This window comes from Bombus bifarius, unplaced genomic scaffold (genome assembly GCF_011952205.1).
Source record: "Bombus bifarius isolate JDL3187 unplaced genomic scaffold, Bbif_JDL3187 scf7180000007990, whole genome shotgun sequence".
In the NCBI taxonomy this organism is placed as follows: Eukaryota; Metazoa; Arthropoda; class Insecta; order Hymenoptera; family Apidae; genus Bombus; species Bombus bifarius.
Genome location: NW_022884371.1, coordinates 2,175,517 through 2,202,628, shown reverse-complemented (window position 1 = coordinate 2,202,628; position 27,112 = coordinate 2,175,517). Strand labels below are relative to the sequence as shown.

The window sequence follows — 27,112 nt, the reverse complement described above, 5'->3', positions numbered from 1 at the left end:
GTGAAATTTACATATTGTTTCGTTAAGATACGAAAGAGAATAGAGTTAAGAGACAAGTTAGAATAATAGAAGCTCACAGTAAGTATAGGTAGATAAAAAATATTGTAAAAAACAAAAAATTAGACATATCTGGGTTACGAAAAAAAGCTCGAGCGTGAGAATTTGTAAAACATTGCACAAGAAATGGAAGATATTGGTCGTCACGCGAATTCCTAACAGGAATTGACGCAACTGCAACGCAATTACTAGTTGCGTTATAACGGATCGTCTCGATCAGTCCTTGATTTCAGGCATCATAGGATTTTACGACTACGACGTTTTATAAATTATTGAAATGGAAAGGAGGAAATTGGCACGTTCTGACGTTAGATTCAATCGTAGCTAGCTTGCGAATCACCTCGGACTTTTACTACATACGAGCGTCGAGGTATCGACATTTTCCTTTTTCAAATCGAACAATCTGCCTCGAAATGCAGTTACTCTTGCGATTTCTACACTTGCTTCTATCTCATAATTTCTACGTTCAATTCTATTATGTAATTCCTATATCTGTTTTCGAATTTGTCAAAGCCTCATCGTCATAACTTCGCGGATTAAATGCTTCTTCTCTCCAACATTTAACGCCTTCGACAAAATTAAACATATATCTAGTGCTATATGCTAAAAAGTATCTTATACTCCACAAAAATCCACAAGCTTCCTCTGAAGCTGTCGAAAATATATATCGTATAATTAAAAAGTACGATGCTTGTAGCAAAATAAAGTTTCCTCAAAAATTCGTGAACCGCGGCCTTGTAATTCCTAAACGATACGTTAAAGTCGCACAATCCGGAAAATCCTACAACCCACCCTTAGCTGGCAAATTATAATAATATCATAAATTACGAAATACGTTAGCTGCAATACCCATCAACAAAAATTGTCCCAAAAATCCGACAGCATTGCCCGAGGCATCCAAGGATTAACACGTCAACGATTCATCCGAAAAGAAGCACGCGTGCCCCCGTCGATTCTCGCTCATGTCAGAGCATCACCCCGTAGTATATGCACCCAAAATATTCAAAAGAGAGCGGACTTAAACTGAGAGTATCGGTACGCGTAAGGTTCCCCGGGCGGATTCGCGATCTCCATGAATCTCAGCGATCCTACATCAGGGATTAGCATCGCATTACCACGGCGCGGCATTAAGAGTACGAGGCGTGGAACGAATGCGCGTCTCGACGCAACGACGAACAAGCTTGGATCCATTTCACGTAAGCCGAATTCATGAGGCTGTGCCGTCGTCGCCTCCGGTTATGAGACGAGCAACAGCTTTCCAGCGCGGAAAGGACAACAGAGAGCGCGCGGTACTCCTCTGGCTTTCACCAGCCGTTTTTCCATCGTCGTTCCAATCCGCACCTCTTCAGGCACAAGTGTGCCGAGGGCGACGACGTGTCGCGTCCCGTCATCCTTCTCTACTTTCCTATGCAACTCTTTCCTTCTCTCCTACCTCCGGTGTCACCCTTTTCCTCGCTTCCAGCGAACAACCTTTCTCTCTTATTCTGTTGTTCGCTCTTTCTCGCCTCGAGAGTAAACCAGACGATGCCAGAAAGGCGGTAGACAGAAAGCACGACGTGTACAGAGGGGGAGAAGAGAGACGGAGAGAAAAGAGCAGAGAAGAGAGGGTTAGACGAGTGAGATCAGGTATCAAGTGTAAAAAAAGAGCCATTGTACGGGAGCATCTGACCGTAGGGTAGGTACCTCAGTGGCGATGTTCAGCGCGGTAGAAAAGAGAACGAGAGAGACACGCGGCCTGTCTTCGTTCGTTTAATAGAAAGAGATGGAATGAAGGAGGCCAGAGAGACCGGTGAACCTGGCGGAGGTTGCCACGACACGTCGGGCAAGGACGAGAGCAGGGAAGGAAGAAAAGGGAAGAAAAGGGAAGGAAGGAAAAAAAAAGAATGCGCGAGCAAACTAAGAGAGAAAGAACATGCAAGTGCAAGAAAGAGAAAGAAAGGGAAGGAGGTTGTCGTATGCACCGAGAGCGTTGGCAGTTTATAAGGGTCCCCCGTATTGTGGATACGTATTATCATGCTAAATATAACATGTTAACTACTTCGCATAATGTCGGCCCGCGATCCTCTCGATTCTCTCTCCCCGTACGACCGTTCGGCGAATCGCGTTTCCGCGCCCAGAAAATTTTATTGCCGATGGTTCGGCAGATGCGACGCGACTCGCTACGATCCTCGTGCCGAAGGCGACGGCGCTTCTCTTCCCGTTCCCAGAGCCCCCGGCTTCTGGAAACGAGAACCTCTTCTGGTACATACCAGGAAGAATCGCTGACATACGATTCGTTATTTATGTACAGTAGCTTTCTTATGCAAAATTCGGATGTCGAAGATTTATGATAATTAGACGTAGAAGCGAACTTGAATATTTTTATGGACCACGAAACGTGTTTAGCAGTTAGTAGAGGCGATGTTTATATCGGCAGATTGACTTCGCTAGAAGAAGCTTCGATAGCACTTCTTCATTGTTCCTAAGACTCGTTCAAATCAGTCGATTGAATTCGAGCAACATGAAATCTCTTCATCGGACGATTTGAATCTGTTCTCTACTTGATTCGAAATGTTCGTTTAAATTGCTGTTCTCTCAAATTGTTTAACCTGATTTTACTAGTTATTATTTGACTCCAAGTATTACGGTTTCTTCGAGTATCACTAAAGCTTGAGATACATTTTACAATATTACGTATGATGTACGTATAACACACGATTTACAATGTCAACTACAAACAATTATTTATAAAAGCAAATGCCTTTTGGATTTTAATGAAAAGCGAATCTTTCTCCTCGTTCCCAACGCCATTTCAAATATCCATTACTTGAAATCAGTAAGCTCGACTTGTATATACACAAACTTCAATCTAAGTAACTCGTCGTGTAGAAACACGTGATTGTTCAAACAACATTGTTAGTTCTATAAAGCAATGAATCTACGCATAATCGATAGTTTATAGAAAGGAACGCGCCGACGCTTATCGTTTATATTTAGTAATGATTGGAAACTATCGATATTTATTCGTCTTTACCTGGTTTTTACTGAGAAAAGTCAACGTTGCGAAACAGCTGTGCCATAGCTGTTATTGATGAGACACATTACGCATTTATTCGCCGTGACGGACCTTGAAAATCTATGAATTAATTATACTTTATATACACACGAGCGTCGCACGATGTCCGATGATATCGTCATTGAGACGCGGGAAATGACAAATGTACCGCAGTCATCGGCGCTGTCGATCCTACTTTAGCTTATCTTCGTCGTAGAACACGCTGTCGTACAATAAATCGCTCTGCTCGTTAGCTAATACCGTATTAACATTATTATAACTTCCCTCGGGGTATAAAGATTCAGCGCGAACGTTCCAAATGCAATCGATTTAGTGGGAAAAAAAAGGAAAGGAATGATCGTCCAGCCCCCACCCCCTCCGGGGAAACCTGCCATTATCATATCAGTGAAACGTTAAAATCTATCTTTCCGAAGAAAAACGGAGAAAAAAAGAAATTCTCTGTAATCAAGCTATCGACGAGCACGTTTAATAAAATAGCGTCGTCTAGCATCGTTTGCATCGCAACAAAATTAAACCCTGTTTTAATATCGCTGACAACGAAAGCGATACGATCTTTTAAGTCGCCTCGTAATTAGATCTTTTTCTTGCGACATCTGCATAATCGATTCTGAACTTGTTGCTCGGAATTCTTCGGCAAATGTAACTTGATATAATGAAGAGTGGGCAGTTAAAGTTATAGCGAAACTATCTTTATAAATTGGAAAATAAACTCCAAGCTCCTTCTCTTAATTGGTTCTGTATCGATAATAAATTGCTCGGGACAATCAGAGGATGAAATATTATGGTTGCATTAATTCTTGTTTAATAGTAATTACGTGATTATATGTCGCAAGAGGAAAAAACGACAAGTCCATTTTTCTTGATTTTCTGATGTTTGCGTTAGCTGTTGAAAGGAAGGACGCTAAGCATGAAATTGCAACGAGAGAAAGTAGAGAAAATGCATATTTAATTACAAACAGTTCTCAATCTTCTTCTTAATAGGATTGAATTTTACAACTTACTTACACTTTTTCATCAAGTTCGAAAATACTAACTAAGGTTTAACGTGTTTTTCTCTTGCTATGTTCCACGTGTTTTTCTATAAGAGCCGATAAATCTCACAAAGCACTACAAGCAAAGTGCAAAGAACGAGGAAACATTTCGCTTGCGACCCGATTCGCCATGCGCACTTAGCGCATAGTCGATCGATCCCGAATTGATAATGTCGAGCTGTAAAGGGAACCGCAGTTAAAGGTCGATTCTCCACGGACTGTTGAAGGGGTGTGATGGGCCAGAAGCTGCTAGTGCAGGAGGCGCCTGGCTCCGGTTCCGGTTCGACGAATCGCATGGAAGGCGGCGAAGGCGCCGGAGGAGGGGAACTACACCACTTCCTCCATCAGTACAACCAGCCGTCCCACAGTCCTGGCCAGAGTCTACAGGGTGGCCTTCCGCTTCCGCTTAGCCCGCAGTCCCTCAGACACGACGGTTCCTCGAGCACCGGCATCGCCGGAGTCAAAAGGGAGCCCGAGGACTTGAGCTCGTCGAGAGGGGCGCAACAGTCCAGCAAAAGGCACAAACAGGCTCAGCCGGACAGTCCCACGCCACCGGGAATGTACCATCATCATCAACATCAACTACAGGTGAGACCATCGAGCAATTTGTAGCTATGATATTTTCTATAAAACTTTGCTGATTTTTCCTTTTGTTTCTTCTTGTCTTGTTTTGTCACACAATAGCATAGAAGCGTGAATTTTTCATAATATGGAGAAAATATGGAAAAACAATATCAAAGAAACAATTCATTTGCTGCAATTTTACATTAAAGTACTTTGGTAAAGTATTTGGAAGCATTCAAAGATACAGTAAATCTGATTTCACGTATTTTTGGAGTTATTGCCTTTCTGCATAGTAAGTGCTTCATAAGAGAGATGGTTGATATTTGTGTTGTGATGATAATATTTAATATTAGGAAGACTAATGAATCTAAAATAAATACTTAATAAAAATTGACTTCAAAAGATCCAGAGTCTCTCTATCTCTGTGTTTGGAGTAACAGCAAATTCTCAGATTGCTGGTTAGGTTCGTCTTTAAGGTGCAAAAAGATGTATTTAAGTGGGGGAAATAGAAAATCTAGTGCTGCCGTATTAAATTAAGGTGAAATCGTGAAAATTATTATACTACGAATATTTATGCAACTAAAAAAACAGAATACAAATAGAGTCATTAAATTTGAAGAAAATATGAAAAAATCGTTCTTTCTTAGTATCGTTTCATAAAGATTTTTGTAAAATGTTCGAAGTTTCCTTGTTTGTTGAAATAAATCTCGTTTGTAAAAATTCAACAGTCACAGGAGAGTTAAATTTGCCATAAATTTCCTGCAAGATCACTGTAGCAGTAAAAATATATATAGCGATACGCTAGCAGGTAAAAGCTTTATAAGTTAGTTGTCAAATAAAATATTATTTCCAATCTATATGATGGGGGAAATTTTTAAATAAGTACAGGCATTAAATTATAATATTAAAAGGCTTGATGTCAATGACGGCCAATCAACGAAAATATCATGTTGCCTTCATCAGTCTCTCCTAATTACATGCACAAGCCTGGCAACGAAACGAGTCTAAATCCCACAGAGATTATCGACAGTCAGCTGGAAAATGCGTGTTAATAACTTTCAGGATTCCAGTTCGCTCTTAGAAAACATGCTCCACACAGTACCTGTCCTAATAAACATACGCGACACTATCCAATCTGAACTCCATCAAATCCGACTTCGCTCCATTGCGATTAAAATACATGACGCACATTAAAAGCAATAAAGAAAAGACCCAACACTGCCTACCCTGATCTAGATATAAACGCAAGACACTAGCCTCGCTGATTCCGATACAAATAAGCGTCATTATCCCGACTCTGTTATAATTCGATCTCGATAAAAATTCTGAATATTAGCCCGCGCGATCGAGAGAAAAATACCCTATAGCATACTATATTCCTATGGAAATCCGGAATAACAATCTCGTCCAGTTATAACTATTTTTAGCTAATAATAATAACTATTTAATAAATTAATAGTAACTAATTAAACATATTAACTAAATTGTTTAAAAAATTTTGCAATATTATTCAGTTTACGAACTATTTCAGGTATTCAATAAACGTGTTTGCGTTCGCGAACTTGACGATCGTTAAAAGATTTCAAACTCTGAGAGTTCAATTATGTCCTATGATTTTCAAGTTCTATGAAAAATGTCGTATCAGTCATTTTTACTCCGATAACCCTGAAATTCTCTGGAAAATTCCACACAAAACAATCACTCTTCTTTTCTGATAGTGCTAAAATTCTATGAAAAATTCTACGTTAATTACTCGTTACTGTTACGATTTTGATGTTAATAACGATTGCGTAAAATTTCAGGTGCAACAGTACGGCAGTCCCTACGACCCCTACAGCTCGTGCAGCCCACGATTGCAATCCACGGCGTACACGTCGACCTCGGCGACGGGCGCGGCAAACACTGGGAACCCGAGCGGATTGCACCAGGAGGCCACGGCGGTCTACGTCACCGGCGACGCTCTACCACCATTGGCTTCGTCGAGCTCGTCCTCGTTGTCCACCACGACCGCTTCGTACACGAGGTACGAGGTTGTGCCAAGCTCTTACGCGACGACACACGCGATACGCTCATCCTCGAGCAGCAGCAAAGTCCTGACCGTTGATCTTCCCAGCCCCGACTCCGGCATCGGCGCGGACGCGGTCACGCCCAGGCAAGATCATCATCCGCCCACGGCGCTTCATCAGGTCAGTCCAAATTAAATGATTATTTGACACTCGAATTCGAAACTATCAGCACTTTAAAGACGGTACGTACACCGAGAAACGTTTAATGGAAAATAATCGCATTGCAGTGTGTAAGAATGAGACAGTTTTCGAGCAGTATATTAATAACGACGTAGATATATTAGGTCGCCCGGAAAGTTCTTTTCGCGTTCGCCTTATCTCGTTCTGTTTAAGTAAAGATACCACCAGATCACTCGTCAACCGTGAGATCACTAATTATCCTCTGTAGCGGCACATGAGTTAGAGAACAATTGAAATCATGTTGTTGTTTTGCCTCGGAGTATCAAGATCGTTAGGATACACGTAATGTAAGGATAAGTAAACTCCGGGCAAAACAATGTCGCCGCTACGTGCAACCGTCGAAAGAAGACGAATTCGAATTTTCCGACTCTCCCCCGACCGGTATAAATAAACGCAACCGAAAAGAGTCAGTTGTCGATCAGCCTGTTATCAACGAATTATCAGCGATCTAATTAACGAGTCATTAGCGATCCTATTTTACGACTTACACACTATCCACCACATCTCTGGTAAGGCAAGAGAACAGTTCTCGACGTTAGTAGAAAGTGTATTGAGTGTTTTTTGCGTGGAGAAAGATAGAAGACCAAAAGATGCATTTTTGTCACGTTATGTTTCACTACTTTAAAAAAGACAGTACGCCTAAAAACATTACAAAGGAGATTTATGACGTTTATGGTGATCGGTCTACGACTGTTTAAACAGTCTGGAATTGGTTTAGGAGCTTTAAAGCTGGAAATTTTAATCCGAAAGATGAAGATCGCAGCGAACGTCCATCCACCACTGATACTGACCTTACCAAGGCCTACCTCGATGAAAACCTAAGGTCTAGTGTTCGTGAGATAGTAGATACTTTAAACATTCCGCGAACAACGATTCATGACCATTTAATAAAGCTTGGGTACGCTAATCGCTACGAAGTGTAGGTCTCCCATCAACTAACAGAGAGCAATTTCCTGAATCGAATCTCGACATGCGATTTGCTAATTCAACGCAACAATAGGGAGCTATTTTTAAAAAAGTTAATTACTGGGGATGAAAGTTGGATTCTCTACGACAACACTGCGTACAAGCGATCTTGGTCGAGTCGAAATAAGTGTCCTCTAACGGTAGCAAGACCCGAAAAAGGTGCTGCTTTCAATTTGATGGGACTGGAAGGGTATCCTCTACTACGAATTATTTCCAGAAGGGCAAACGATCAAATTGTTGATTTGTGATAATGGCTTCCTTAAGTTTTTCGAGTTGGGTGCAATATTTTTCACCCAACTCGAAAAACTTAAGGAAGTTATTATTACAAAACGTCCTGCAGTGGTGAACAGACATGGCGTTGTGTTCCACCACGATAACGCGAGGCCACACGTTTCTTTAGCGGTGCGAACGAAACTTCTAGAGTTTGATTGAGATGTTTTACCACATCCTCCATACTCTCCAGACCTTGCACCATCGGACTATTATTTGTTCCTCTCCCTAAAGAATTTTCTTTACAATAGAAAATTCAAATCAGTAAACGAAGTGAGAAACGGCCTCGAAGAATATTTTAAAAGTGAGCGAAGAGAATTTTGGAAAAATGGCATTATGAGGCTCCCTGAGAGATGGCAAAAGGTGGTAGAAAAGGATCATACATTATTTAAGAAAGGTACACTGAAGGAAATATATTTTATACTTACCTTCTATTTAACAAACGAAAAGAACTTTCCGGACAACCTAATAACAATCAAAAACTCTTTGATATAGCGAATAGAAGTATTTTTTACGATGTACGAAATTTTTGTATCGATATCTTAATTAGTTTGGAAGATACAATTTGAATAAAATTATCGTTCACAGTAACAAGCGCTGCGTTTGTGAAAGAGATGATTTAATTTTGATTTCTAAGGTTTGATAGAGTTAATTGAATTGAATCATTTACATTTGCATCTTCGTTTGGTTTAGATGAGTTTTCATATTTGGAAAAAAAATTGTTCAGTAGCTAAGCATTAGTTGTAACAATTACCTAGAGATTTTGTTTAATTTTTGGCGAGGTGAATTATGCAGAAGTTAGGTCTTCAGAGAAGAAAAATGTATAATAATTGAATCATGGTTACGAGATAAGAGTTGCAAGTGTTGAAATTCAATCTCTTTGTTCCGAGCGTAGAATATACACGATCTATGGACACAAAGGAGATCAATCTTACACCTCGAATCTTGATCTCGACGTTTCAATCTCGAGGAATGTTATCGCAATCTCCATTAAAATCTAATATATTGACCGATTAATTCCATCATAAAACAAGGTCGGTCAGTGTTCAAACGTTGTTCGAATACTAATTACTTCGAATAATTCAAATAGACTAGATTTATCCAAGGATCGTACTCTTGAATAACTGTAAACTTCAGCTGTAGATTCCAGCTTCAAAAACATTTCGTATATATCCAATTGATCGATCGCAAATCTCTATAGGATTAATTCATATTTGCAACAATTGTTAGATATAATTAATCCAACTAATTTTTGTAGTTCAGGTAGCGAAAACTTCGTGAAAAAAATCACGCGAAATAGAAACTTCTTACGATCAAAACTTCTGACTGACAATAAGTTTTGGCAAAGTAGATTTAGAATTATGGTACTGGAGTTTGGCAATAAGTTACAATAATAACTTTCGGCAAAATAGATTCGAAGTGAAAGACAGAATATAACGATTCTATGCGAGGTAGCTCATTCTTGTTGACGTACTAGAGTTAACAGAAGCAAAGATATGTCTGCTACGAACACCTTTTCCTCTTCCTACCCTGCTTTCCTTTTCTATTTTCTAAACATCTCTTCTTTTCCAATTACTTCCGTCTTCCTCCTAGTTGTTAAATGGAAGGACAGCATTTGATTAGACAAGACTTAAACGTTTATCGCAATCCCATCATGCAGACATAAGCTCTTCCATGTTTGATAATTTTCTACGCACTCTCTGAAGCAGAACTACACGGCTTGGTAACGATACTGGTCGATTTGCATAATCAACAACGCATATCTATCAGGAATATCGTCACGTTTGTTTGTAATCAATGAGAATCGTGTAATAAGTGCCACGTTCCTCTCCCCCGCCATCCCCGCATTTCCATCTTATTTCATTCGACTGGAAATCGCTGTAGAAAAATCCATGCAACGTAAAATCAAATTGCTACGATTAGATTAATACGATTCCATATCGGAAATATTTGCTTCGATACAAGTTACAATTTAGTCCAAGCGTAGAAAGTTCGAAACGGAATTTTAATGCTGATTATCGATAGAAATTATCGGTAGTGAAGTACACTTCTTACCGATAAAATTATAATATACAGGGTGGTTGGTGAATGGTGGTACAAGCGGAAAGGGGGTGATTCTACGCGAAAAAAGAAGTAAAAAATATAGAATAAAAATTTTTTTTTTATTTTCTTTTTTAAATTTTTCCATCGAGACAACGATCTACAGTGGGATCCGTTATAACGTACCGCACGCGTACCGAGCGAAAATTCAAAGTCGATTTTCTCGAAAACAAAGCCTCAAATGAAAAATTTTTATTCTATATTTTCGACTTCTTTTTTCGCATAGAATCACCCCCTTTCCGCTTGTACCACCAATTACCAACCACCCTGTATATATCAACATACCATACATAATTTAAAATCGATAATAAATATTGATTTTACGTTTTGAGGACATCTACAAGCTCTTTAATAATTTTAATATCACGCTGATATCACAGACATTTATACCAAGCCGTTCACTATAAAGTCATTCGCCAGATTTCTATCAGATTCATATCGTATTCGATATTCAATTTTCTCCGATTAAAATTACATTACGAATCCAACATCAGCCAAACAAAAAGTACAACACTCTAAAATCTTCCTTCTATCCGGCCACAAAATAAAAGATTTCAAAAGCTGCATTCTTAAAAACGGAAACCACAAAGTAGCTGTGAATCCGGCAGTTGTAGATCTGTCACGAACGCACAATTACAACAAGAAACCGTTCGTCGTAGCGCTGCGAAAAAATCGCAAGTTCCCTTAGGAAGATTCGCGTGTGAAGGAAAACCGCGCGGAAACAACGAATCGAGCCGCGTCGAATCGTCCGTATCGTAGGCAAATTGTCAGGCCCTCGGGGTCTCGACGCATAATTTTCGCCGCCGTCGAAGCCGCGCCGGCCCGCTCGCCGTGACCATAAGCGATTCATCACTCCCACGTACTCTCGGTTGTCACGCGTAATCGGCCGCTTCCGGAAACATTAATCGTTCGACGGGGCAACGGGCAGCTTATCCGCGCGAGTAAGTCATTAGCATTGCGGTTGACATTACGAATTAGAAAGCACACGCGTTCCGTTCTGCTCTGCTTGCACGCGGCTGGAAATAAAAGCGAATCGTTTCGTCCGGTTTATCTCTCGCCAAGTTCCTAATTAAAATATTCATATGTATTTCGTACCGTGTTACGCGCTCCTTAGAATCCTATATTTTTCTCTCTTCTTTACGTTTCTTTGTCTCTTTCCGATATGCAATATGTGAAGGATATATCGCAATGTACAAAGAATTCTCATGAAACTATGTAAGACTATTCTATAGAATTTTTAATCCTCGTATGCTTTTCCTTCTTTTTTTTAGCGCATCCTCTCGTTCCTCTTTTCATTTCGATTTTAGATAGCTGTTTTAGTCTTGCGTCAGGAATAACGTAATTTCGGATAAACTCGACGAGAATCAATGATTTCCGCGATAGAGCCGAATGAGCCAGCTAGCAAAGCGAAGAGAACACGTTGCATTAGACACAGCAAGCTGAGAGGCTTGTAATTACGGATTAAATCTCCGACGGTTTTCGCTTGCACGCGACGTTCCAACGTGTCTACATGTGTACCGTGTAATATTCGTTACGGGCTGCGGAGATACCGAACCAACGCGTCCAATAAAACAAAAGACCATCGGTAACCGGACAGATGTGCAATTTCACGAATACAAAATTCTTTTCATTTCTTCTTTCTTTTTTTTAAGTTGAAATCGATCTCGGTATGATAGCCTTTGTCGAAACGTCAACACTAAGACCATTATCGAGGTAACGAATTTTAGATCCTTTTGTTTGTGCAATTAGTAATAAAAAGAATACTTTTTCGATAGAATTCATAGAAATTTGTCTTTGTCTTTTCCCTTTTTCGATGTAATAAAAGACTTTGGTCTGGAGAAGAACGTGAATTTGGTAAAATTTGCAAGCTTTTTGTGCTTCTTTGGATTACCCATTTACGTAAAACATATATTAAAACCACCTGATTCGATCGTTTTATTGGCATAATTTGAGTAGCGTGCAATCGCCAATGGAGTGGAACAGATTGACTCTGGCAAAGATTGAAAGAATATGCTACGATCGAAGCATAATATAACGTTCTTAAATCGTCCACGATTAAAAAAAGAGCAGCTTTCAGTGACAATCTATTCTTCGTAATCGAAAGTTCTCGTTTTAATATATCGAGCAGAACGAAAAAAAGGGAGATAATCGAAGGTGCCATAATTTTGAACCTGTTTCGCCATTCGAGAATAAATGAACGACTAAAAATACTTATTAAATCGATGGGGAAGGGAAAAAACGAAAAAATCAATCTCATGACAGGCTCTTACGCACGTGGAAAAATCACTGTCACTAAACCGATCATTAAGAGTATTTATTAGACGAACGATCAGAATCTATACGACAATTTAGCCATTTTCCTGCGTTTCGTAATTTCGTATTATAAGCAGGTGCTTGGAATTTAAACACGATCGTTCACAGAATCTTTCGAGTTTTTCGTTCAGGCGATCTTAGAGAATTTCACCCATTGCATTCGTACCGATTTTGTTCAAGAATCTAGCGTCCATTTAACCCTTTGCACTCTGAATTTTATTTCAATTTTGTTACCAGCAGCTCCCAACGCTTTTAAGTGTTTTATTTGAAATTTACTTCAACTAAAAAATAAGACAATTTAAATAAATAAAGGAAGAAACAAATTCACTTAAATACCGTTTTTATTCACACTATTGTTGTATTTTGTACCTTTTAAGTGTATGATATATCTTGATACAATTTCCAGAATGCAATCCTGATTTTCTTTCGCACGTTTCACAAAAAAAGGTAAGACTGAAAGAATGTCGAGTGGGACTCGACAAAGGAGATCCTGAGATAAAAACTGATGTCGTGTCACAATCGACATAGGAGTGCAAAGGGTTAAGACGTTCATTGAACAACAGAAATCCTAAACCACCACGATTTGGTCACCGAATCGTGACAAGGAATAGGACAAAAGATGAAAAAGAGTCGTTGCTCGATAATAAAGTATATATTGGCTGATCAGACAAATCGGGAAAAAAGTTAATTACGTTGTTTGTCCACGGTAAGCGCAATATTCATAATTACACGGCAAATGTTTATGCAAATTCACATTTCTATGAACGTAATTAGAGATATTGAACCTAAATTACATATTTATTTCAAATAGTGTAATACGTGTATTTCACTTGGGATATGTTACATATTCTTTCATATTATATATTGTTCCGTGTAACCTCGACATTTTTATGCCTTTTTCCCATACCTAAACGTATAAGCATCATCAATCTACAATAACATAACAAGTTAGAATTCATCGTGTCATGATCGCGCAGAATCAAACATCTATATCGCAGAACGATTGTAGGCAAAAACACGTGGCGACGTGTACGTTACACACGCTCCAACATCGTATGTAGAAGATCAATTATCAGTGAATACTAAGCAATTATGCAAAGAGTGAGAGACGATCAATAACAGACCACTAATAAAACTCCGCCTTGGAACGCAATTCAACGAATCGATCGAGCGAAAAAAACACATAAAAAAATTAGATCGTCGGACGATATTTAAGATAATCGATCGCGTTGGCCGCGTACACAAACGCCTCCAAAGCGGATCGATCGTACGATCGTATAATTCGTTTTTCATCGTTTGCTCTGCTATCTGGTTCGTTCGTGGATCTGCTATAAATTCAATTAAACCGGGAACCATTCGAGTAGCACACGCTTCCCGGCGTAATTAGTCGAGAAATCGTGGAACGAATGAAATAAGGATGGAAACGCGGGGATGTTATTATTTCTAATTATGGATGGCGGTTAACCACGTTATTGATTCAACAGGATAACGTGCAAGGTAGACGGGGGTTGTCCTGGTCGGCGAAAAACCGCGGCAGACGCGATCTCGTTGCTTCTCGGTTCTGTTGGCTTCTCGTCGGTTCTGCCGGCTCGATGGATGGCTTCCGCGATGCCGTTCATCAGGTCGAGTAACGAGCTGCGGTAACCGCGTTACGTTCCTACCCAATGTTCGTCGAGAATTCTCGCATGAAGACGTACGAGGGAATAAACCATTCGGTTGGGCCGCTTATTAAGAAACCACCGGTGGGAGCGCGTGCGGCCAGCCCTGCTCAATTTTACGAGACCGCAATGGCCTATTCTACTCCTGGCCTTCGATCCTTTTCTTCCAGTGAAACCAAACGGCTGATTGTGAGAAACATGTGTATGTGAAAACAGTTAGAATTGCCGACAGATTCTGAATAAGCTTTGTAGGTCACGTAATTAGAAAAATTGTCCAATTTTTTGCGAAAGTCGTTGATGTATGGTTAGGAGGAATATGGTCAAAATTGAAAGTAACAAATTAACTCGGTATACAGATAATCGTTAATTGGACAAAGTGCTGACGGGTTTCATCGGACGATTTTTGTAGATTAACTTATCGACAGGTTTGTAGAAATTGTTGAACTTTTGGAGAGATTTATTAATGTACACAGCAGAGGTCTACAATCAAGTTGAAAATGACAAATTAACTCAATATTGAAGTAAGCGTGGTAGCGTAGTTCGTTAAAGTTCATCAGAGAGTAGTCGTTACTGGGATGCTGCTAGTTATGCAACCAGCGTTTGACCCTATCAGTTAAGGGTTAATAATTGAGGAAACGAGCGTGAATGCTTGTCAGCGTTTCACGGCAGATTTCTGAGATGTATAATTTCTATTTAGAAACCGGCAATTATCGAATGCTGGCCATAAGGGAAATAGGAAATGTATGATCAGACTAGGTAAATTTGTTATCCAGTTAAACACAACCATGGAACTTTTGTTACTTCTTATTTGATTATATGTTAACGAATTACTCATGGAAAACGTGGGTTTTTTACGCAGTCCTCCTTCGATTACACGGAATTATGTCCCGGTGGAACGGCTGCTGGAACCGCTGTTGTCCTCGAAAGCGGCGCGGTAATACACCATCAACCATTGCAACTGCAGCTACAGCAAAGCCACGCACAAGCACAAGTGCAACGCGGTGCTTTGGTTTCCTCCGCGGCGACCAACCCGAACCCTAACCCGAATCCTCCGAGGTCGCGACCTTGGCACGATTTCGGCAGACAGAACGACGCGGACAAAATCCAGATACCAAAAATGTAAGTATTTCATATGGCATTTCTATTGTTTAAAAATTATCTAAGACGTCTTTTACGTTCAAGCAAATTTTAAAAATTTTACTCGTACTATTTTTCACAATCCCAGAAGACTTGGAAGATATTACCATAAATGAATTCTATGAATTTTAGTCAATAGGAATTTGGTATAGGTAGCATTACGATGTAGCAAAATCTTCGATCATTTCTGAACAGAAAGTTTGCAGCTGTACAAATGATAACTCGAATAAAATCTTATAAAATCTTCCCTAATTCCCTATCTTACAAACAATCTTAAAATTTCCCCAAAAACCCTAAAACCTTTGACGTGTTCAAAAAGAACATCGTCATTCTCCGCCAATGAAAACATTAAAGAGTCTACTGACAGCGAAAATTTACAAAATCTCCCCTGTCTCATTTATTTCCCCAACAACATTTTGAAACATCGCCAAACCCTAAAACTCTTCACGCGCTCGAAAAGAACGCTATCATCCTCCGCTAATGAAAACAAGTAGAAAGAATCTCTTGACATTAGGAACAGACGAAGACGTTGGTTCGTAACCTACACAGAAGTTGTAATAAGCTTACCAAGTAGGCGTCGCGCGTCGGTGTGGAGAACAGGAGCAGAGGGGCTCGCAGGCCGTTCACCCGGGCCAGGCTCGGTTATCGGCTCGCACGCACCGCACTGTCCCGGTTGTTCTCCACCCGGTGACCAATGCAACGGAAAAAACGCGGCGAATACAAAACCGCGACGCGTGTCGTCGCGCAAGATAAAGATAATAGGTCGGCGGCAGAAAGTTCGATGGTTGTAAGCGCGATAGGCCGCCACCGTGGAAAAGCTTCGCTCGGATAAGGATAATCGTGCCTTTTATTTCGCTTTTCGCGCAACTATATTTAGAGTGGCTAACCTAGGTTAATCGCGTCCTCGTCTCGAGAGAAACTGGTAGCTGGGCACATATTTGTCGCGTAATCGGTTTTAGAAAATAGCTTGAAAATTTTAGTCCTGAAAGGTGAAAAAGATGATTCGCTTAAACTTATTGCATCATGAATTTTTTTTTCGATGATATACGTATATATTTATATACATATATTTAGCTATTTTGCTTCAGCATATTCAGATATAACTTATGCCCAGTACTCTTCAATTTTGTAATTTGGCGATCAAAGCCGGAATTATAATTGAATTTGATCTTTAACTCTTTATTCGAGGGAGTACGAAATTTGTTTGCTTTTTAAAAATGCCAAGTGAAGATTTCAAGATACTGATCGTAATGAAAAACATGGCATTTCTTAGTGTACACGTGAATCGGTATAAAAGATTCGAAAACAATTAGATGCATCTTAGTTCCGTCGCGCTGACTGACGTCATTCGTGCGGGATACTTGCAACGAAAACCGCAAATATTCGGATTCGAGAAACGATTTCTTAAAATTAAGATTATATTAAAACCATATAACACTGTCAACGTCGTATAATTATAAACTCATTATCTCTCTGTTTGTCTAGGACCGATTAGAAAAAAAACATCACGTTGATTATAAGCGACGTTACCGTAATTATATCTTAATATATGAAGATTAGAGACTTCTTAAGAAAATAATCAGTAAAACCATTTGCACACGCGCTGTGGCCATGATCGAATTCTGATACATTTTTTACAATCGGTCGTTGATAAATCAATATGTTATTAGAACTGTCAATATATACCTACGTCAAATTATTCAAATCGATACAAAAACAATTTGTAATAATACGCCGGTCTGAACGCAGATTCTCCGCCTATGGGTTCAAGTATCACCTGGAGTCACCAATTAGCACGTCGCAGCGTCGCGAGGATGACAGAATCACATACATCAACAAGGGACAATTCTATGGAATCACGTTGGACTACGTTCCTGATCCGGACAAGCCAACTCTAAAGGCTGGGCAAACAGTTAAGGTAATGCTAAGCAACATTTAAAAGGAAATTTTGTATCTTTGATATTTACCATAAATCTGTCATCAATTACGTGAGTAATCATAATTACTGAATAATAGGATCATAATTATTCCATATTTCCGGATCTACTTTAAAAACTTTAATTTTCAATCAGTTAATCGGTCACTTCAGAATGATGTAAGCTTAATCGGTAAATAAAAATGTAATCAAAGCAGGCTGTAATTATGAGATAACGCGATGTTTTCGCTTAGCGATAAACGATAATGGTATAAAGGCAGCTATGTCATTAGGTGCAGATGGATTACATGTGCATGTAATGTTACCGAAGGTAAAAAGGAAGATTACATATAATTAAAAAAAAAATTGAAATAAAAATGTTACGTGACGCTGTTAAAAACAAACATTGACTAACAAAAAGACACACGCGCCTTTGATTGCGAGCGTTTCAAAGTTAACAATCGCCCCCTAGCGTTCACCATAATGGCGGCGCACAGAAAACACCGTGCTACGTGGCGCCAAAAAACCCGCGACTCTAAAGTATAACATGACATGCGTGCAATATACGCGATCTATAATATCGTCACGCGAAACGCAGTGGTATTGCTCTTAAATCGCATTAGGACTGCGCATAGCATTACGCTTCGACTCCTACTAGAGATAGAATTCGCGCAGCTCGTCGAGAATCGAAAGAAGAAGTCGGACGAGGTCGTTTGTTCTCGCGACTCTAATTGGCAGCATGGCGCACCGTTAGCAATTTCCATTCTGATAAAGCTGCTGATTCTTTTCTCCCCCGCCTCCCTTGCTCTACCTCTTTCGCTAGAAGTTACGACTTCCTCGTTAATTGCTAATCGAGAGTCTAGCCGATCGTAGTAAGTCGAGCAAACTAGCTACGTACGAACATCTACACACGCGAACAGGGAGCCGCGAGTACAAATTCACCTCTTATCCGTTCGCTTCCCCTCTACGTTACTCTTTACTATTTCACTTTATTTGCACTTACGTACAACCTCGTCGCTATCCTTTTCTCCTGCTACACTCCAATCCACTCCTGCACCGTTGTTTTTCCTCTCTCCTATCTCTGTCAATGTCCAGTGGCGATCAGCCTGCCCTCTGCTTTCTCTGTCTCGTACAACTCCGTCTTCCTTGTAGCACTGTCTCTCTTGTTCTTGCTTTTATCTATTCACTTCGTATACTGTATACCATTCGTTATGTTTAAAACTCAATTTCAACTTCGAATGTGATTCGATATTTAAAGCTCCTGATTCTTGAATCTTGATAGATTTTTTGAGTCCTTGAAGCTTCGAAAGTTTTGGCAGATTTCAAAGTTTTGAAAGATCGGTATTAAATTTTTTGTATGAAGGGAAGAGAAACGTGACAAGTCACGTTGTAAGTGTTTCATAAAAGCAATTTTTAAACTCAATATATCATAATAAAACAGCCACGAAATTGTCAAAACTTCAAGGTCAACCGATACACAAAAATTCAAAAGTTTCAAGTACTAAACTATGTTCAAAGTGATTTGAATCTCTCGCGACATATACATATTCGGAACAATGCAAAATCTTCCAAAATGCGTTACAAACTATGTATGTACATAGTTTCTATTAACATGCCTTGTCTTGCTTTCGTATCGAACACTTTCTCCGTCTTTCTTTACGATGTAAATTTTACGCTAACCTCAGTCCGCCCATAAACTTGTATTTCCTCGACGAGCGCATTTCTTCGCCCATTCACCCGAATCACGAAAAATCCCTACCGGCGGCGTCGCTAGCGAACACGAGTGCGCACCGGTCTGCGCAGTGAAGCGTGCTTCTGTCGCGGCAGCCGATGTCACGCTCACGTGAAGCCTGCGTTATCATTGGCGGCTGAGCAGCGCTGATTTTTCATCAGCCAACCCCCGACAGATACACCGTCGAACGGTTGCCTGATTCTAAATTATTTGTCGGCAATCTGTACGCGGCGCACGGTACAAACGTTAACCCGCGAAAACGGCCCGGGGACACATGTTGTAAACTGGTCCGCGAAGGTTAACGTTATCTGATCTCGTGGCTTAAACGGCGGGACAATAAGGAACTGGACAAACACGCGATAGAGGTCTCTATTTGCCCGCACTGGTCACGCACACTCCACAATGTCCTCTATTGTAAATTCGATGATAACATTCTCTTAAATCTCTGTAGTTCAATAACGTTTATTTTATTATGTTTCGTTGAAATCTCGAAATCTTTCTCTCTTTCTCCTGTTCTATATCCTTATATCGAGCATACTCTATCTCAATATCGATGTTTATAAATCGTTGGAATATTCGAGAATCTACGAAACTCAAGATCGTTGAAGCTTACGACAATCACTTTTTAATCAATTCTTCAACAAAAACGACTACAGTCGCAAAGTTCAAATTCTCTATATAGCCTCACAACCGAGAAAGGTATCAACAGTCTTACACGTCTCTCTCTTGAATTAATCACGATGAACTCGCCAAATGCTTTCTATCTTAGTTTACCACGCAATGTTTAACACTCAATAAAACTCTCTCGCGCCCTCGAGCTACAATCTCGTATACCGAAACGTTATACCCATAATTACAGTGACGCGACGCATTATAAACGATCGAAGACCACCATATTAATCGAAAGATGGCGTCGTTCGATTAGTCGCTCGATAGCTGACGCGAATGGTGCAAAAGAATGGCGGCAAAATTGTCTCTCTATGTCTTTCTCAATTAATCAAAGTAATTGCACCTCACACGTTCGTTACATTTTTACCAATGAATCACGACCGCTCGGCTAGACACGTTACCGACGGAAAAACGTCGAGAACAAGGTTATCTTGGGATACACGGTCGTTTATTGGGAATTAGCAGTGTCGAATGGTGCAATTTATGCTACTGGATTATACGGTACGCCGTGATTTATACACACGTTCCTGTATGCGCGCGGTCGTTCGCTCGAGCGTGTCCTCATGTCGCGCGAACGATGCCACGCTCACGCGAATTTCGCGTGCCGCGCGACCGATGCGTCAGCAGATTCCGCGACGGTGTTCCGTTACCGACCGAGTATTGTCTCGTCACCCGACGGATCATTGTGGACAAATGATAACCGGGAGACGCGTCATGCTCGTCATTATGCGTACAATTTGAAAAATCTCCCACAATCAGCCACAACCGCTCATTGTAGCCTGTCCATGTCGGAATCTATAATCTGTGTTACATAATTATACGCTACCGTGTAATTTATGATCCGTGTAATCACGTGTGCGCTCGAGTCCACTTCTGCATAGCACCAACGAGAATCTAAAATTCTGAATTTTCGATTGACTTTTTCGCGAATTATTTCCTTTATGTGTATATCGTATCATGTAATTTTTTAATTTTTTTGCACTTATAAATTTTCTATATTTAATTTTAATGTAACACAACGATATTCACTTTTAATGTAATATAAAGACCACTTGAGAAATAAGAGGGGTAGTTCTATATCTTTACATGTCGAAATAGTGAAGAAGAGATGGAATAAATACGTATTTTTGTTCCGAGCTTCAAATTATAGTCACTTTTGTGCTCGCACGGTGTTTCTATATGCTTATTCCTGCGCCAAGCGTCCATAACGACCACCTTCTGTCTTAATGTGAGTCCGCTCACACCTGATCATTATTACCGCCAGTTCCGTGCCTATTTAGATCTCTAGATATCAAGTGTTGGTTATAAACAGATCAGTGATTTCGCCTCGCACTATTCGAGCCTGTCAAATGGGATTGCGGAACACGATAATAGATAGAATTATAAACTAAATTTATCTAAAACGAAGAAAAAGAAACATGTGAAAGTAGTCATTGAAAAAAGATGCCTACTTTATTCTAACCCTTAAATTCTATCCTCAGAGTAGTCGCAATAAAGAAACAGGTATTGCAGGAGTTAGTAAAATGTAACGGCGAAAAAGTTGTTTAACCCGTTGCTGAAAAAAGATAAGAAAGACAAAAGTAAACGCGTCAGCGGAAGCCATTCATCTGCCCTTATAGTATCTCGCTTAATAAAGTACTTACAGTGTTTTCTTGATGTTTTGTCGCGCAGAGCGTGGTAATGTTGATGTTCCGAGAAGAGAAGAGCCCAGAAGACGAGATTAAGGCGTGGCAATTCTGGCACGGAAGGCAACATTCTGTCAAGCAACGTATTCTCGATGCTGGTAAGTAAAGCGTGCAGAATCACCGAGTTTTCAGTCATCATTAAAACCAACCTCATGAACAAATAACCCAGCAGCGTACCGACCATTCCAATTACCTCCTAATCAGTTCGCGCATTCATCAAACGAAAAATAAATCTCACGCTATAATAACATTGTTGCATTGCATAATTTACATATGTCGTTTGATATTTTTTGCGCAAGCCGCTCGATAGTGGGATCGCCTCGAGGTTGGTAAGATTAAATTACAAAACCATACCTATCGTTGATCATACCCGTGTAGTATCTACGTACGTAGAATCGAAAAGAAAACGAAAATCACGCGCCCTTTCGAGGCATCGTAGAATGATTTGCAACTCTGACAACAATCTACACCATTACAGACACGAAGAACAGCGTGGGACTGGTGGGCTGCATAGAGGAAGTTGCACACAATGCGATCGCCGTTTATTGGAACCCACTCGAATCCTCGGCGAAGGTACGAGAGAGTCCTTCATCATTCATTAAAGAGATTCCATTTGCATTTAACGATCTATGGGAGACTTAAATGGAGCTGTGCTTATTCATGCACCGCAACAATCATACGATAAAGGTCTCTGGATTTTATCCGAATGATTTTCATGTACTCTCTACGTTGCAGATCAATGTGGCGGTACAGTGTCTCAGCACCGACTTCTCCAGTCAAAAAGGCGTAAAAGGTTTGCCTCTGCACATCCAGGTGGACACGTACGAGGAACCGCCACCCCACGCTCACACGTACACCCCACCCTCGCATCGTGGGTATTGCCAGATCAAAGTGTTCTGCGATAAGGTACCCAGTTTTTTTCTCTTCTTACACCTTCGAGTCTCGTTACGTCGTTTAATCGACGATTCGAACAAAATTACGAGAACCACATGATCTCATGAATCATCCTGGTGTTATTTACGCACAGGGAGCTGAAAGGAAGACTCGCGACGAGGAGAGGAGAGCAGCAAAGAGGAAGATGACGGCCACCGGTAGGAAAAAGCTGGACGAGCTCTACCATTCCGTCACGGAACGCAGCGAATTCTACTCCATGGTCGATCTTCACAAACCTCCCGTCCTCTTCTCGCCACCGGCGGAACATACCATAGACAAGGTACTCGTCGAGACTTCTGATTGGATAGAAGTTAAAGGAACTATTTACAAATAACTGTTTGTCCTACCTTTTATCTACTCCTCTTTTTGTATTTGAAATTATGTATGTTGATACGAGCATGACAAGCATGCTTTTTTCAAAGAATTAATAGTCTATCAAGAGAATATTGTATCTAGTTTGCAAATACTTTTTCGTTTTACCATAATGCAAAGCATTACTCTGACGTCTCGAACATTAATACCTTCACGGACACCCACACACAGTTTAACTCGCGATCGCTACGCCAACGGAAGCCGTGAACGTGTTACTTGTTCGAGCCCGAGGCCTCGAAAACTGGCAAGAATTGTAATAGCTTGCAATTGGCTTTGAACGCGAACGAAAACGAAAACGAAACTAACCAAATTACTCAGTGAAAAGCAGCCCCAGATATGTCTGCGTAGTATCCACCACAATCCTCTGCTCTCAACACCGCCAAAATTCTCCACTAATCGCAACTTTTAAATCGCCATAACAAAAACCGTAACAGTTTCCGGGAACGAGCCGAAAAATTAGCCAACCATTCAGCACCTTAGGCAAATATAGAATTCTCTAAACTTGAAATTAGTAAAAACTTATAAACGCTCGATAGGAGATAAAACTAGTTCATTCGACTGCTATAAAAAGTGGCTAAGAAAACAAGTACATACCTTGCTTTACGAAAACGATGGATACAATATAGACAATGTGACAATTTATAGTGAAAGACAAAATTATTTGTACACGATTGAAATGTAGAAATAAAACAAATATTTTCTATATTATTAAATTTCAATATCTGTAACTGTATATGATACACAGATGCTTACAGTAATAAACGTATACAAAAACAAAAGTTAATCCGCAGGTACCAAATAACATCAAAGAAATATGTTGAAAAAATTTTGAAAAAAGATTGCAGAGATATAGAAACAGATTTCTTTACAAAATGAATATATTATCCACACCCAATAGATTGTAGTCAATTATTTGTCATAAACAGAAACCCACAGAGTATTAACTATAATATTAATGAACATTAATTAATAGTACTATACAAATAGCTCTATTCTAACATCAAAATATTACCACTATGTGAATCTTGTCTTGTCAGAATTTAGCAAATAATTTAATTTACATTTCTTTGTATACATTTGTTACTATAAATTTCGTAATATACAGTTACATGTAATTCAATTTATTTAATGATATAGAATACATACTTTTGTCTCTCAGTGTAGCTCGTATCACGGAAAGTAGCTCGTTCGAAAAGAGATAGAAAAAATATACAATATGTTTCTTGTTCCACGACAGTTCTCTACGATGGAGTTGTCGGGCTTCTATGGAGGTGGCGGCGGGGGCGGTGGCGATACAGACACATCGTCCCTGAGTAATGGCGAGGGCGGAGGATTGAAGGCAGGGGGCAGCAGCCCTTATCCTGCCTGCGGCAGACCAAGCTTGCCAGCCCTCAAGTTCCACAACCACTTTCCGCCCGACAATCTAACTAGCCTGCACGACAAGAAGGACTCCTTGCTGATGCAGGTGCAGGAGCTTCAAGGCTCGGTGCTGCAGGGAGTGCAGCAAGCAGGTCTCGCCGGAACGGTGGTATCCGGGGTTGGGAATAGACTACATCTGCAACAGCAACCGCCCCATCTACGTCCAGCAGACTCCGAGGAACGAGTGATGCTGTACGTCCGCCAGGAGTCCGAGGACGTGTACACGCCGCTGCACGTCACACCGCCGACTGTTCAAGGACTGTTGAACGCTGTAAGAAATGTCAAGGATTTTTGTATGGAGCACACATTACATTATCCAAGTAGCACCGACACTATCAGTTAAAACACACACGTAGATCACTGCTCGTTGTCAGCCATTCCACGAATGAAAAAAATTCATCTTGATGAAACGCGAGAAGTTTAACCAAACGGGGTTTGCATTTGATTAATCGTACCATTAAGACGTATTAAAGGTCGTGGTGAATAGGTGATCCCGAGTTAAAGAGATACGTCGAGAATGTCGAATGAAAGTTGTCTCTCGACGAAGGTTTCTCTTTCCTGGAAATTGAGGTTCAGTTTCTTCGAAAATGAAGCTTCGAACGAGGTCGCTATAGTCTACTTTATTCTCGGCACACTTGTGCGACCAGGATTTTCAATAACTTGTCGTGGATACAGTGGAATGACTGAAGGATGAAAATACATACAATCGCCGACAGATAGCGATCGAAATACTTGCAAATCGTAACCATGTCGATCAACGTCGAAGCTCCTGCGGTGGACGCTCGGTCGGTTCCTAAAGGGCAGGAAAATGGTAGCGGTAAAATCACACGAGTACGCCGCGTACTCGCAGAAATGACAGCTAGGAACGTTGCATAAGTGAGCCACGTTAAGCCCGGGTGCGTTCGTGAGCGGCGATATCGCTCGTATTCGTCGTCTGTCTCTATTTATGCCGACGAGTACGTTTCGAAACCGGCACGGTAACAAATCCTCGGGTAGAAAGCGACACGCGGAACGTTTCGACGTTCGCGACGTAAACCGGCGATATCTTGACGTGGTCAATTTATCACATTTCCACGGAGCCATGTTCGATTTGACGCCTGTACCCCCGGTATGAATAATGAGTGATGCGCGAGAATAACACGAGATATACAAGATACACACCCATATGATATATATATATATATATATAAATATGTATATGCATATGTATATATACATATATTATATAATATATAGGTATAAATGTTAGCTATGCATGTAAGGGCATATTACACCATTTTATTAATACCTGTTGCACCGTTCCATTACGCTGATATTAATATTAATGCGCATGCATCACTCCTCCAAAATCCTTACAATAATTAATACGGACCGGAGCGCGGTGAATCACGCGCACGGATCATTAACCCCTGTGATCGCGAGATCGATGGTTTCGACGTTAGAGGTGCCGTTCTTTATATTTCTTTTTTTCTTTTTTTGTCTTTTTAACATTGTACATTATTGACCAACTGTAGACGTACGCAAGGTCGCATTGTTGTAATAACGATGAGAAGTGGCAGAAGAAAAAAGTGGAAAAGAAAATCTATCTTTTACCGCGTCCTCCTTTCTCTCCGTAAATCGTACATTTGTCATTGCTTCTACAGAAGTAATTCCCTTTCTCCATGGCAAACCGATCATGCTAGCCAATAATTCCCGTTGAAATTGATCAATGAATTCCTTGATCTATGTACAGGAAACGGAGGATCGCAATTTTTTCTCTACGTTTCTTACATTTCTTCTCTCTTTATTTTTTTTCATTATTTTGTCTTAGCTTCCTTCGTCCTTTATCTTGCCCGTCAACTTTACTCTATCCCTGATATCTGTCGGTCTGTCCGTTTTCACTAAGCGTATCACGTCGTAATAAAAGAAAAAAGACTAAAAAAAAGAACCTCCTCGGTTATCGAGCACGAGTACCCAGACCGATGGTCCGCAAACACTGTCAAAATTCTAATGTTCTACTTTTTTCTATTTTACAGATTGAGTCAAAGTACAAAATTGCATCCTCGAGTATTAATAACCTCTATCGCAAAAACACAAAGGGGTAAGTTTAGTAGAGTGTCATCTTTACTTGCATGCACCGCCCACACAGTAGTGCATGCCATAACGGTGACATTGCCTGACTCTCTCCGATTGCCTGGTTTGCTAGTCTCTCCCTAACTTCCGGAATCGACACACCACCCTCTATACCTCCTATACAACGCATTTGATAATATTTTTCTATCTCTCTTTTTGTCTCTCTATCTATCTATCTATCTATCTATCTATCTCGCCTGTATATTTCTCTGTTTCTTCCTATAATCGCTTCTTTTCTTGGTTGTTCTCACCGCTCTGATCTTTGGTCGCTATTTATTATTTTATCTTTTTCTAACGTTGTTCACCACCATACCATTCGTTCATCCTGTAAAATCCTTGTCGTCGGCCACGCTGATTCAACGTCAGAGTACTCGTGTGTCTCCCTCGACTTCACCAGACTAATCCACTAATCTCTCTCGTGTCCTTCATTTTTCTTCTGTCACGACCGCTCACGCACGCCTGTCTGCTCGCTTCTCTAGACGCCTCGCCTTGTCTAGTGGACCAATGCATGCCTGTATACCTCTCAAACGCATCACGCACTTGGCTCGCTTGAGTCGCTGTGCTTCTCGTGTGCTCCTCTTATTTCATTCTCCCCTTTCTCTCTTTTTGGGTTACGTGATCTTTCCTTTTTACACAGAATAGCGTCTTGCTTGCTGTTTACTTTGGTTCACTCTTCGATGACTTTGGAACCATGGCGTTGATGCGGTCGACAGATACTTTTTCTTCAGTGTAGAAAGTACCAAGCCTGTCGTACCACGAACGCGACCAAAGGTCCCATTAACCGTACTCTGCTTAAAATATCAATCGTCACACGAAACGAAAACAAACCCAAACAGAATGCGACAGAGTTGTTTCCTGCCCCTCAACACGAAACACAA

The 27,112-nt window shown here is 40.4% G+C and overlaps 1 protein-coding gene across 4 annotated transcripts in view; it reads left to right on the top strand.

The window, feature by feature from the left end:
* Window positions 1-27,112, top strand: part of LOC117205353 (protein grainyhead) — a 162,081-nt gene that overhangs the window by 130,703 nt on the left and 4,266 nt on the right. For 2 of the 4 annotated variants that reach the window (XM_033443666.1, XM_033443669.1), the window contains exons 5-14: window positions 4,371-4,731; window positions 6,510-6,893; window positions 15,120-15,379; window positions 17,147-17,315; window positions 21,385-21,496; window positions 21,877-21,971; window positions 22,134-22,304; window positions 22,426-22,611; window positions 23,941-24,393; window positions 26,138-26,202. In XM_033443666.1, coding sequence (XP_033299557.1) covers window positions 4,371-4,731; window positions 6,510-6,893; window positions 15,120-15,379; window positions 17,147-17,315; window positions 21,385-21,496; window positions 21,877-21,971; window positions 22,134-22,304; window positions 22,426-22,611; window positions 23,941-24,393; window positions 26,138-26,202 — 2,256 coding nt within the window. The remainder of the gene's footprint in view (window positions 1-4,370; window positions 4,732-6,509; window positions 6,894-15,119; window positions 15,380-17,146; window positions 17,316-21,384; window positions 21,497-21,876; window positions 21,972-22,133; window positions 22,305-22,425; window positions 22,612-23,940; window positions 24,394-26,137; window positions 26,203-27,112) is intronic. The other 2 variants (XM_033443667.1, XM_033443668.1) reach the window with 2 other exon arrangements.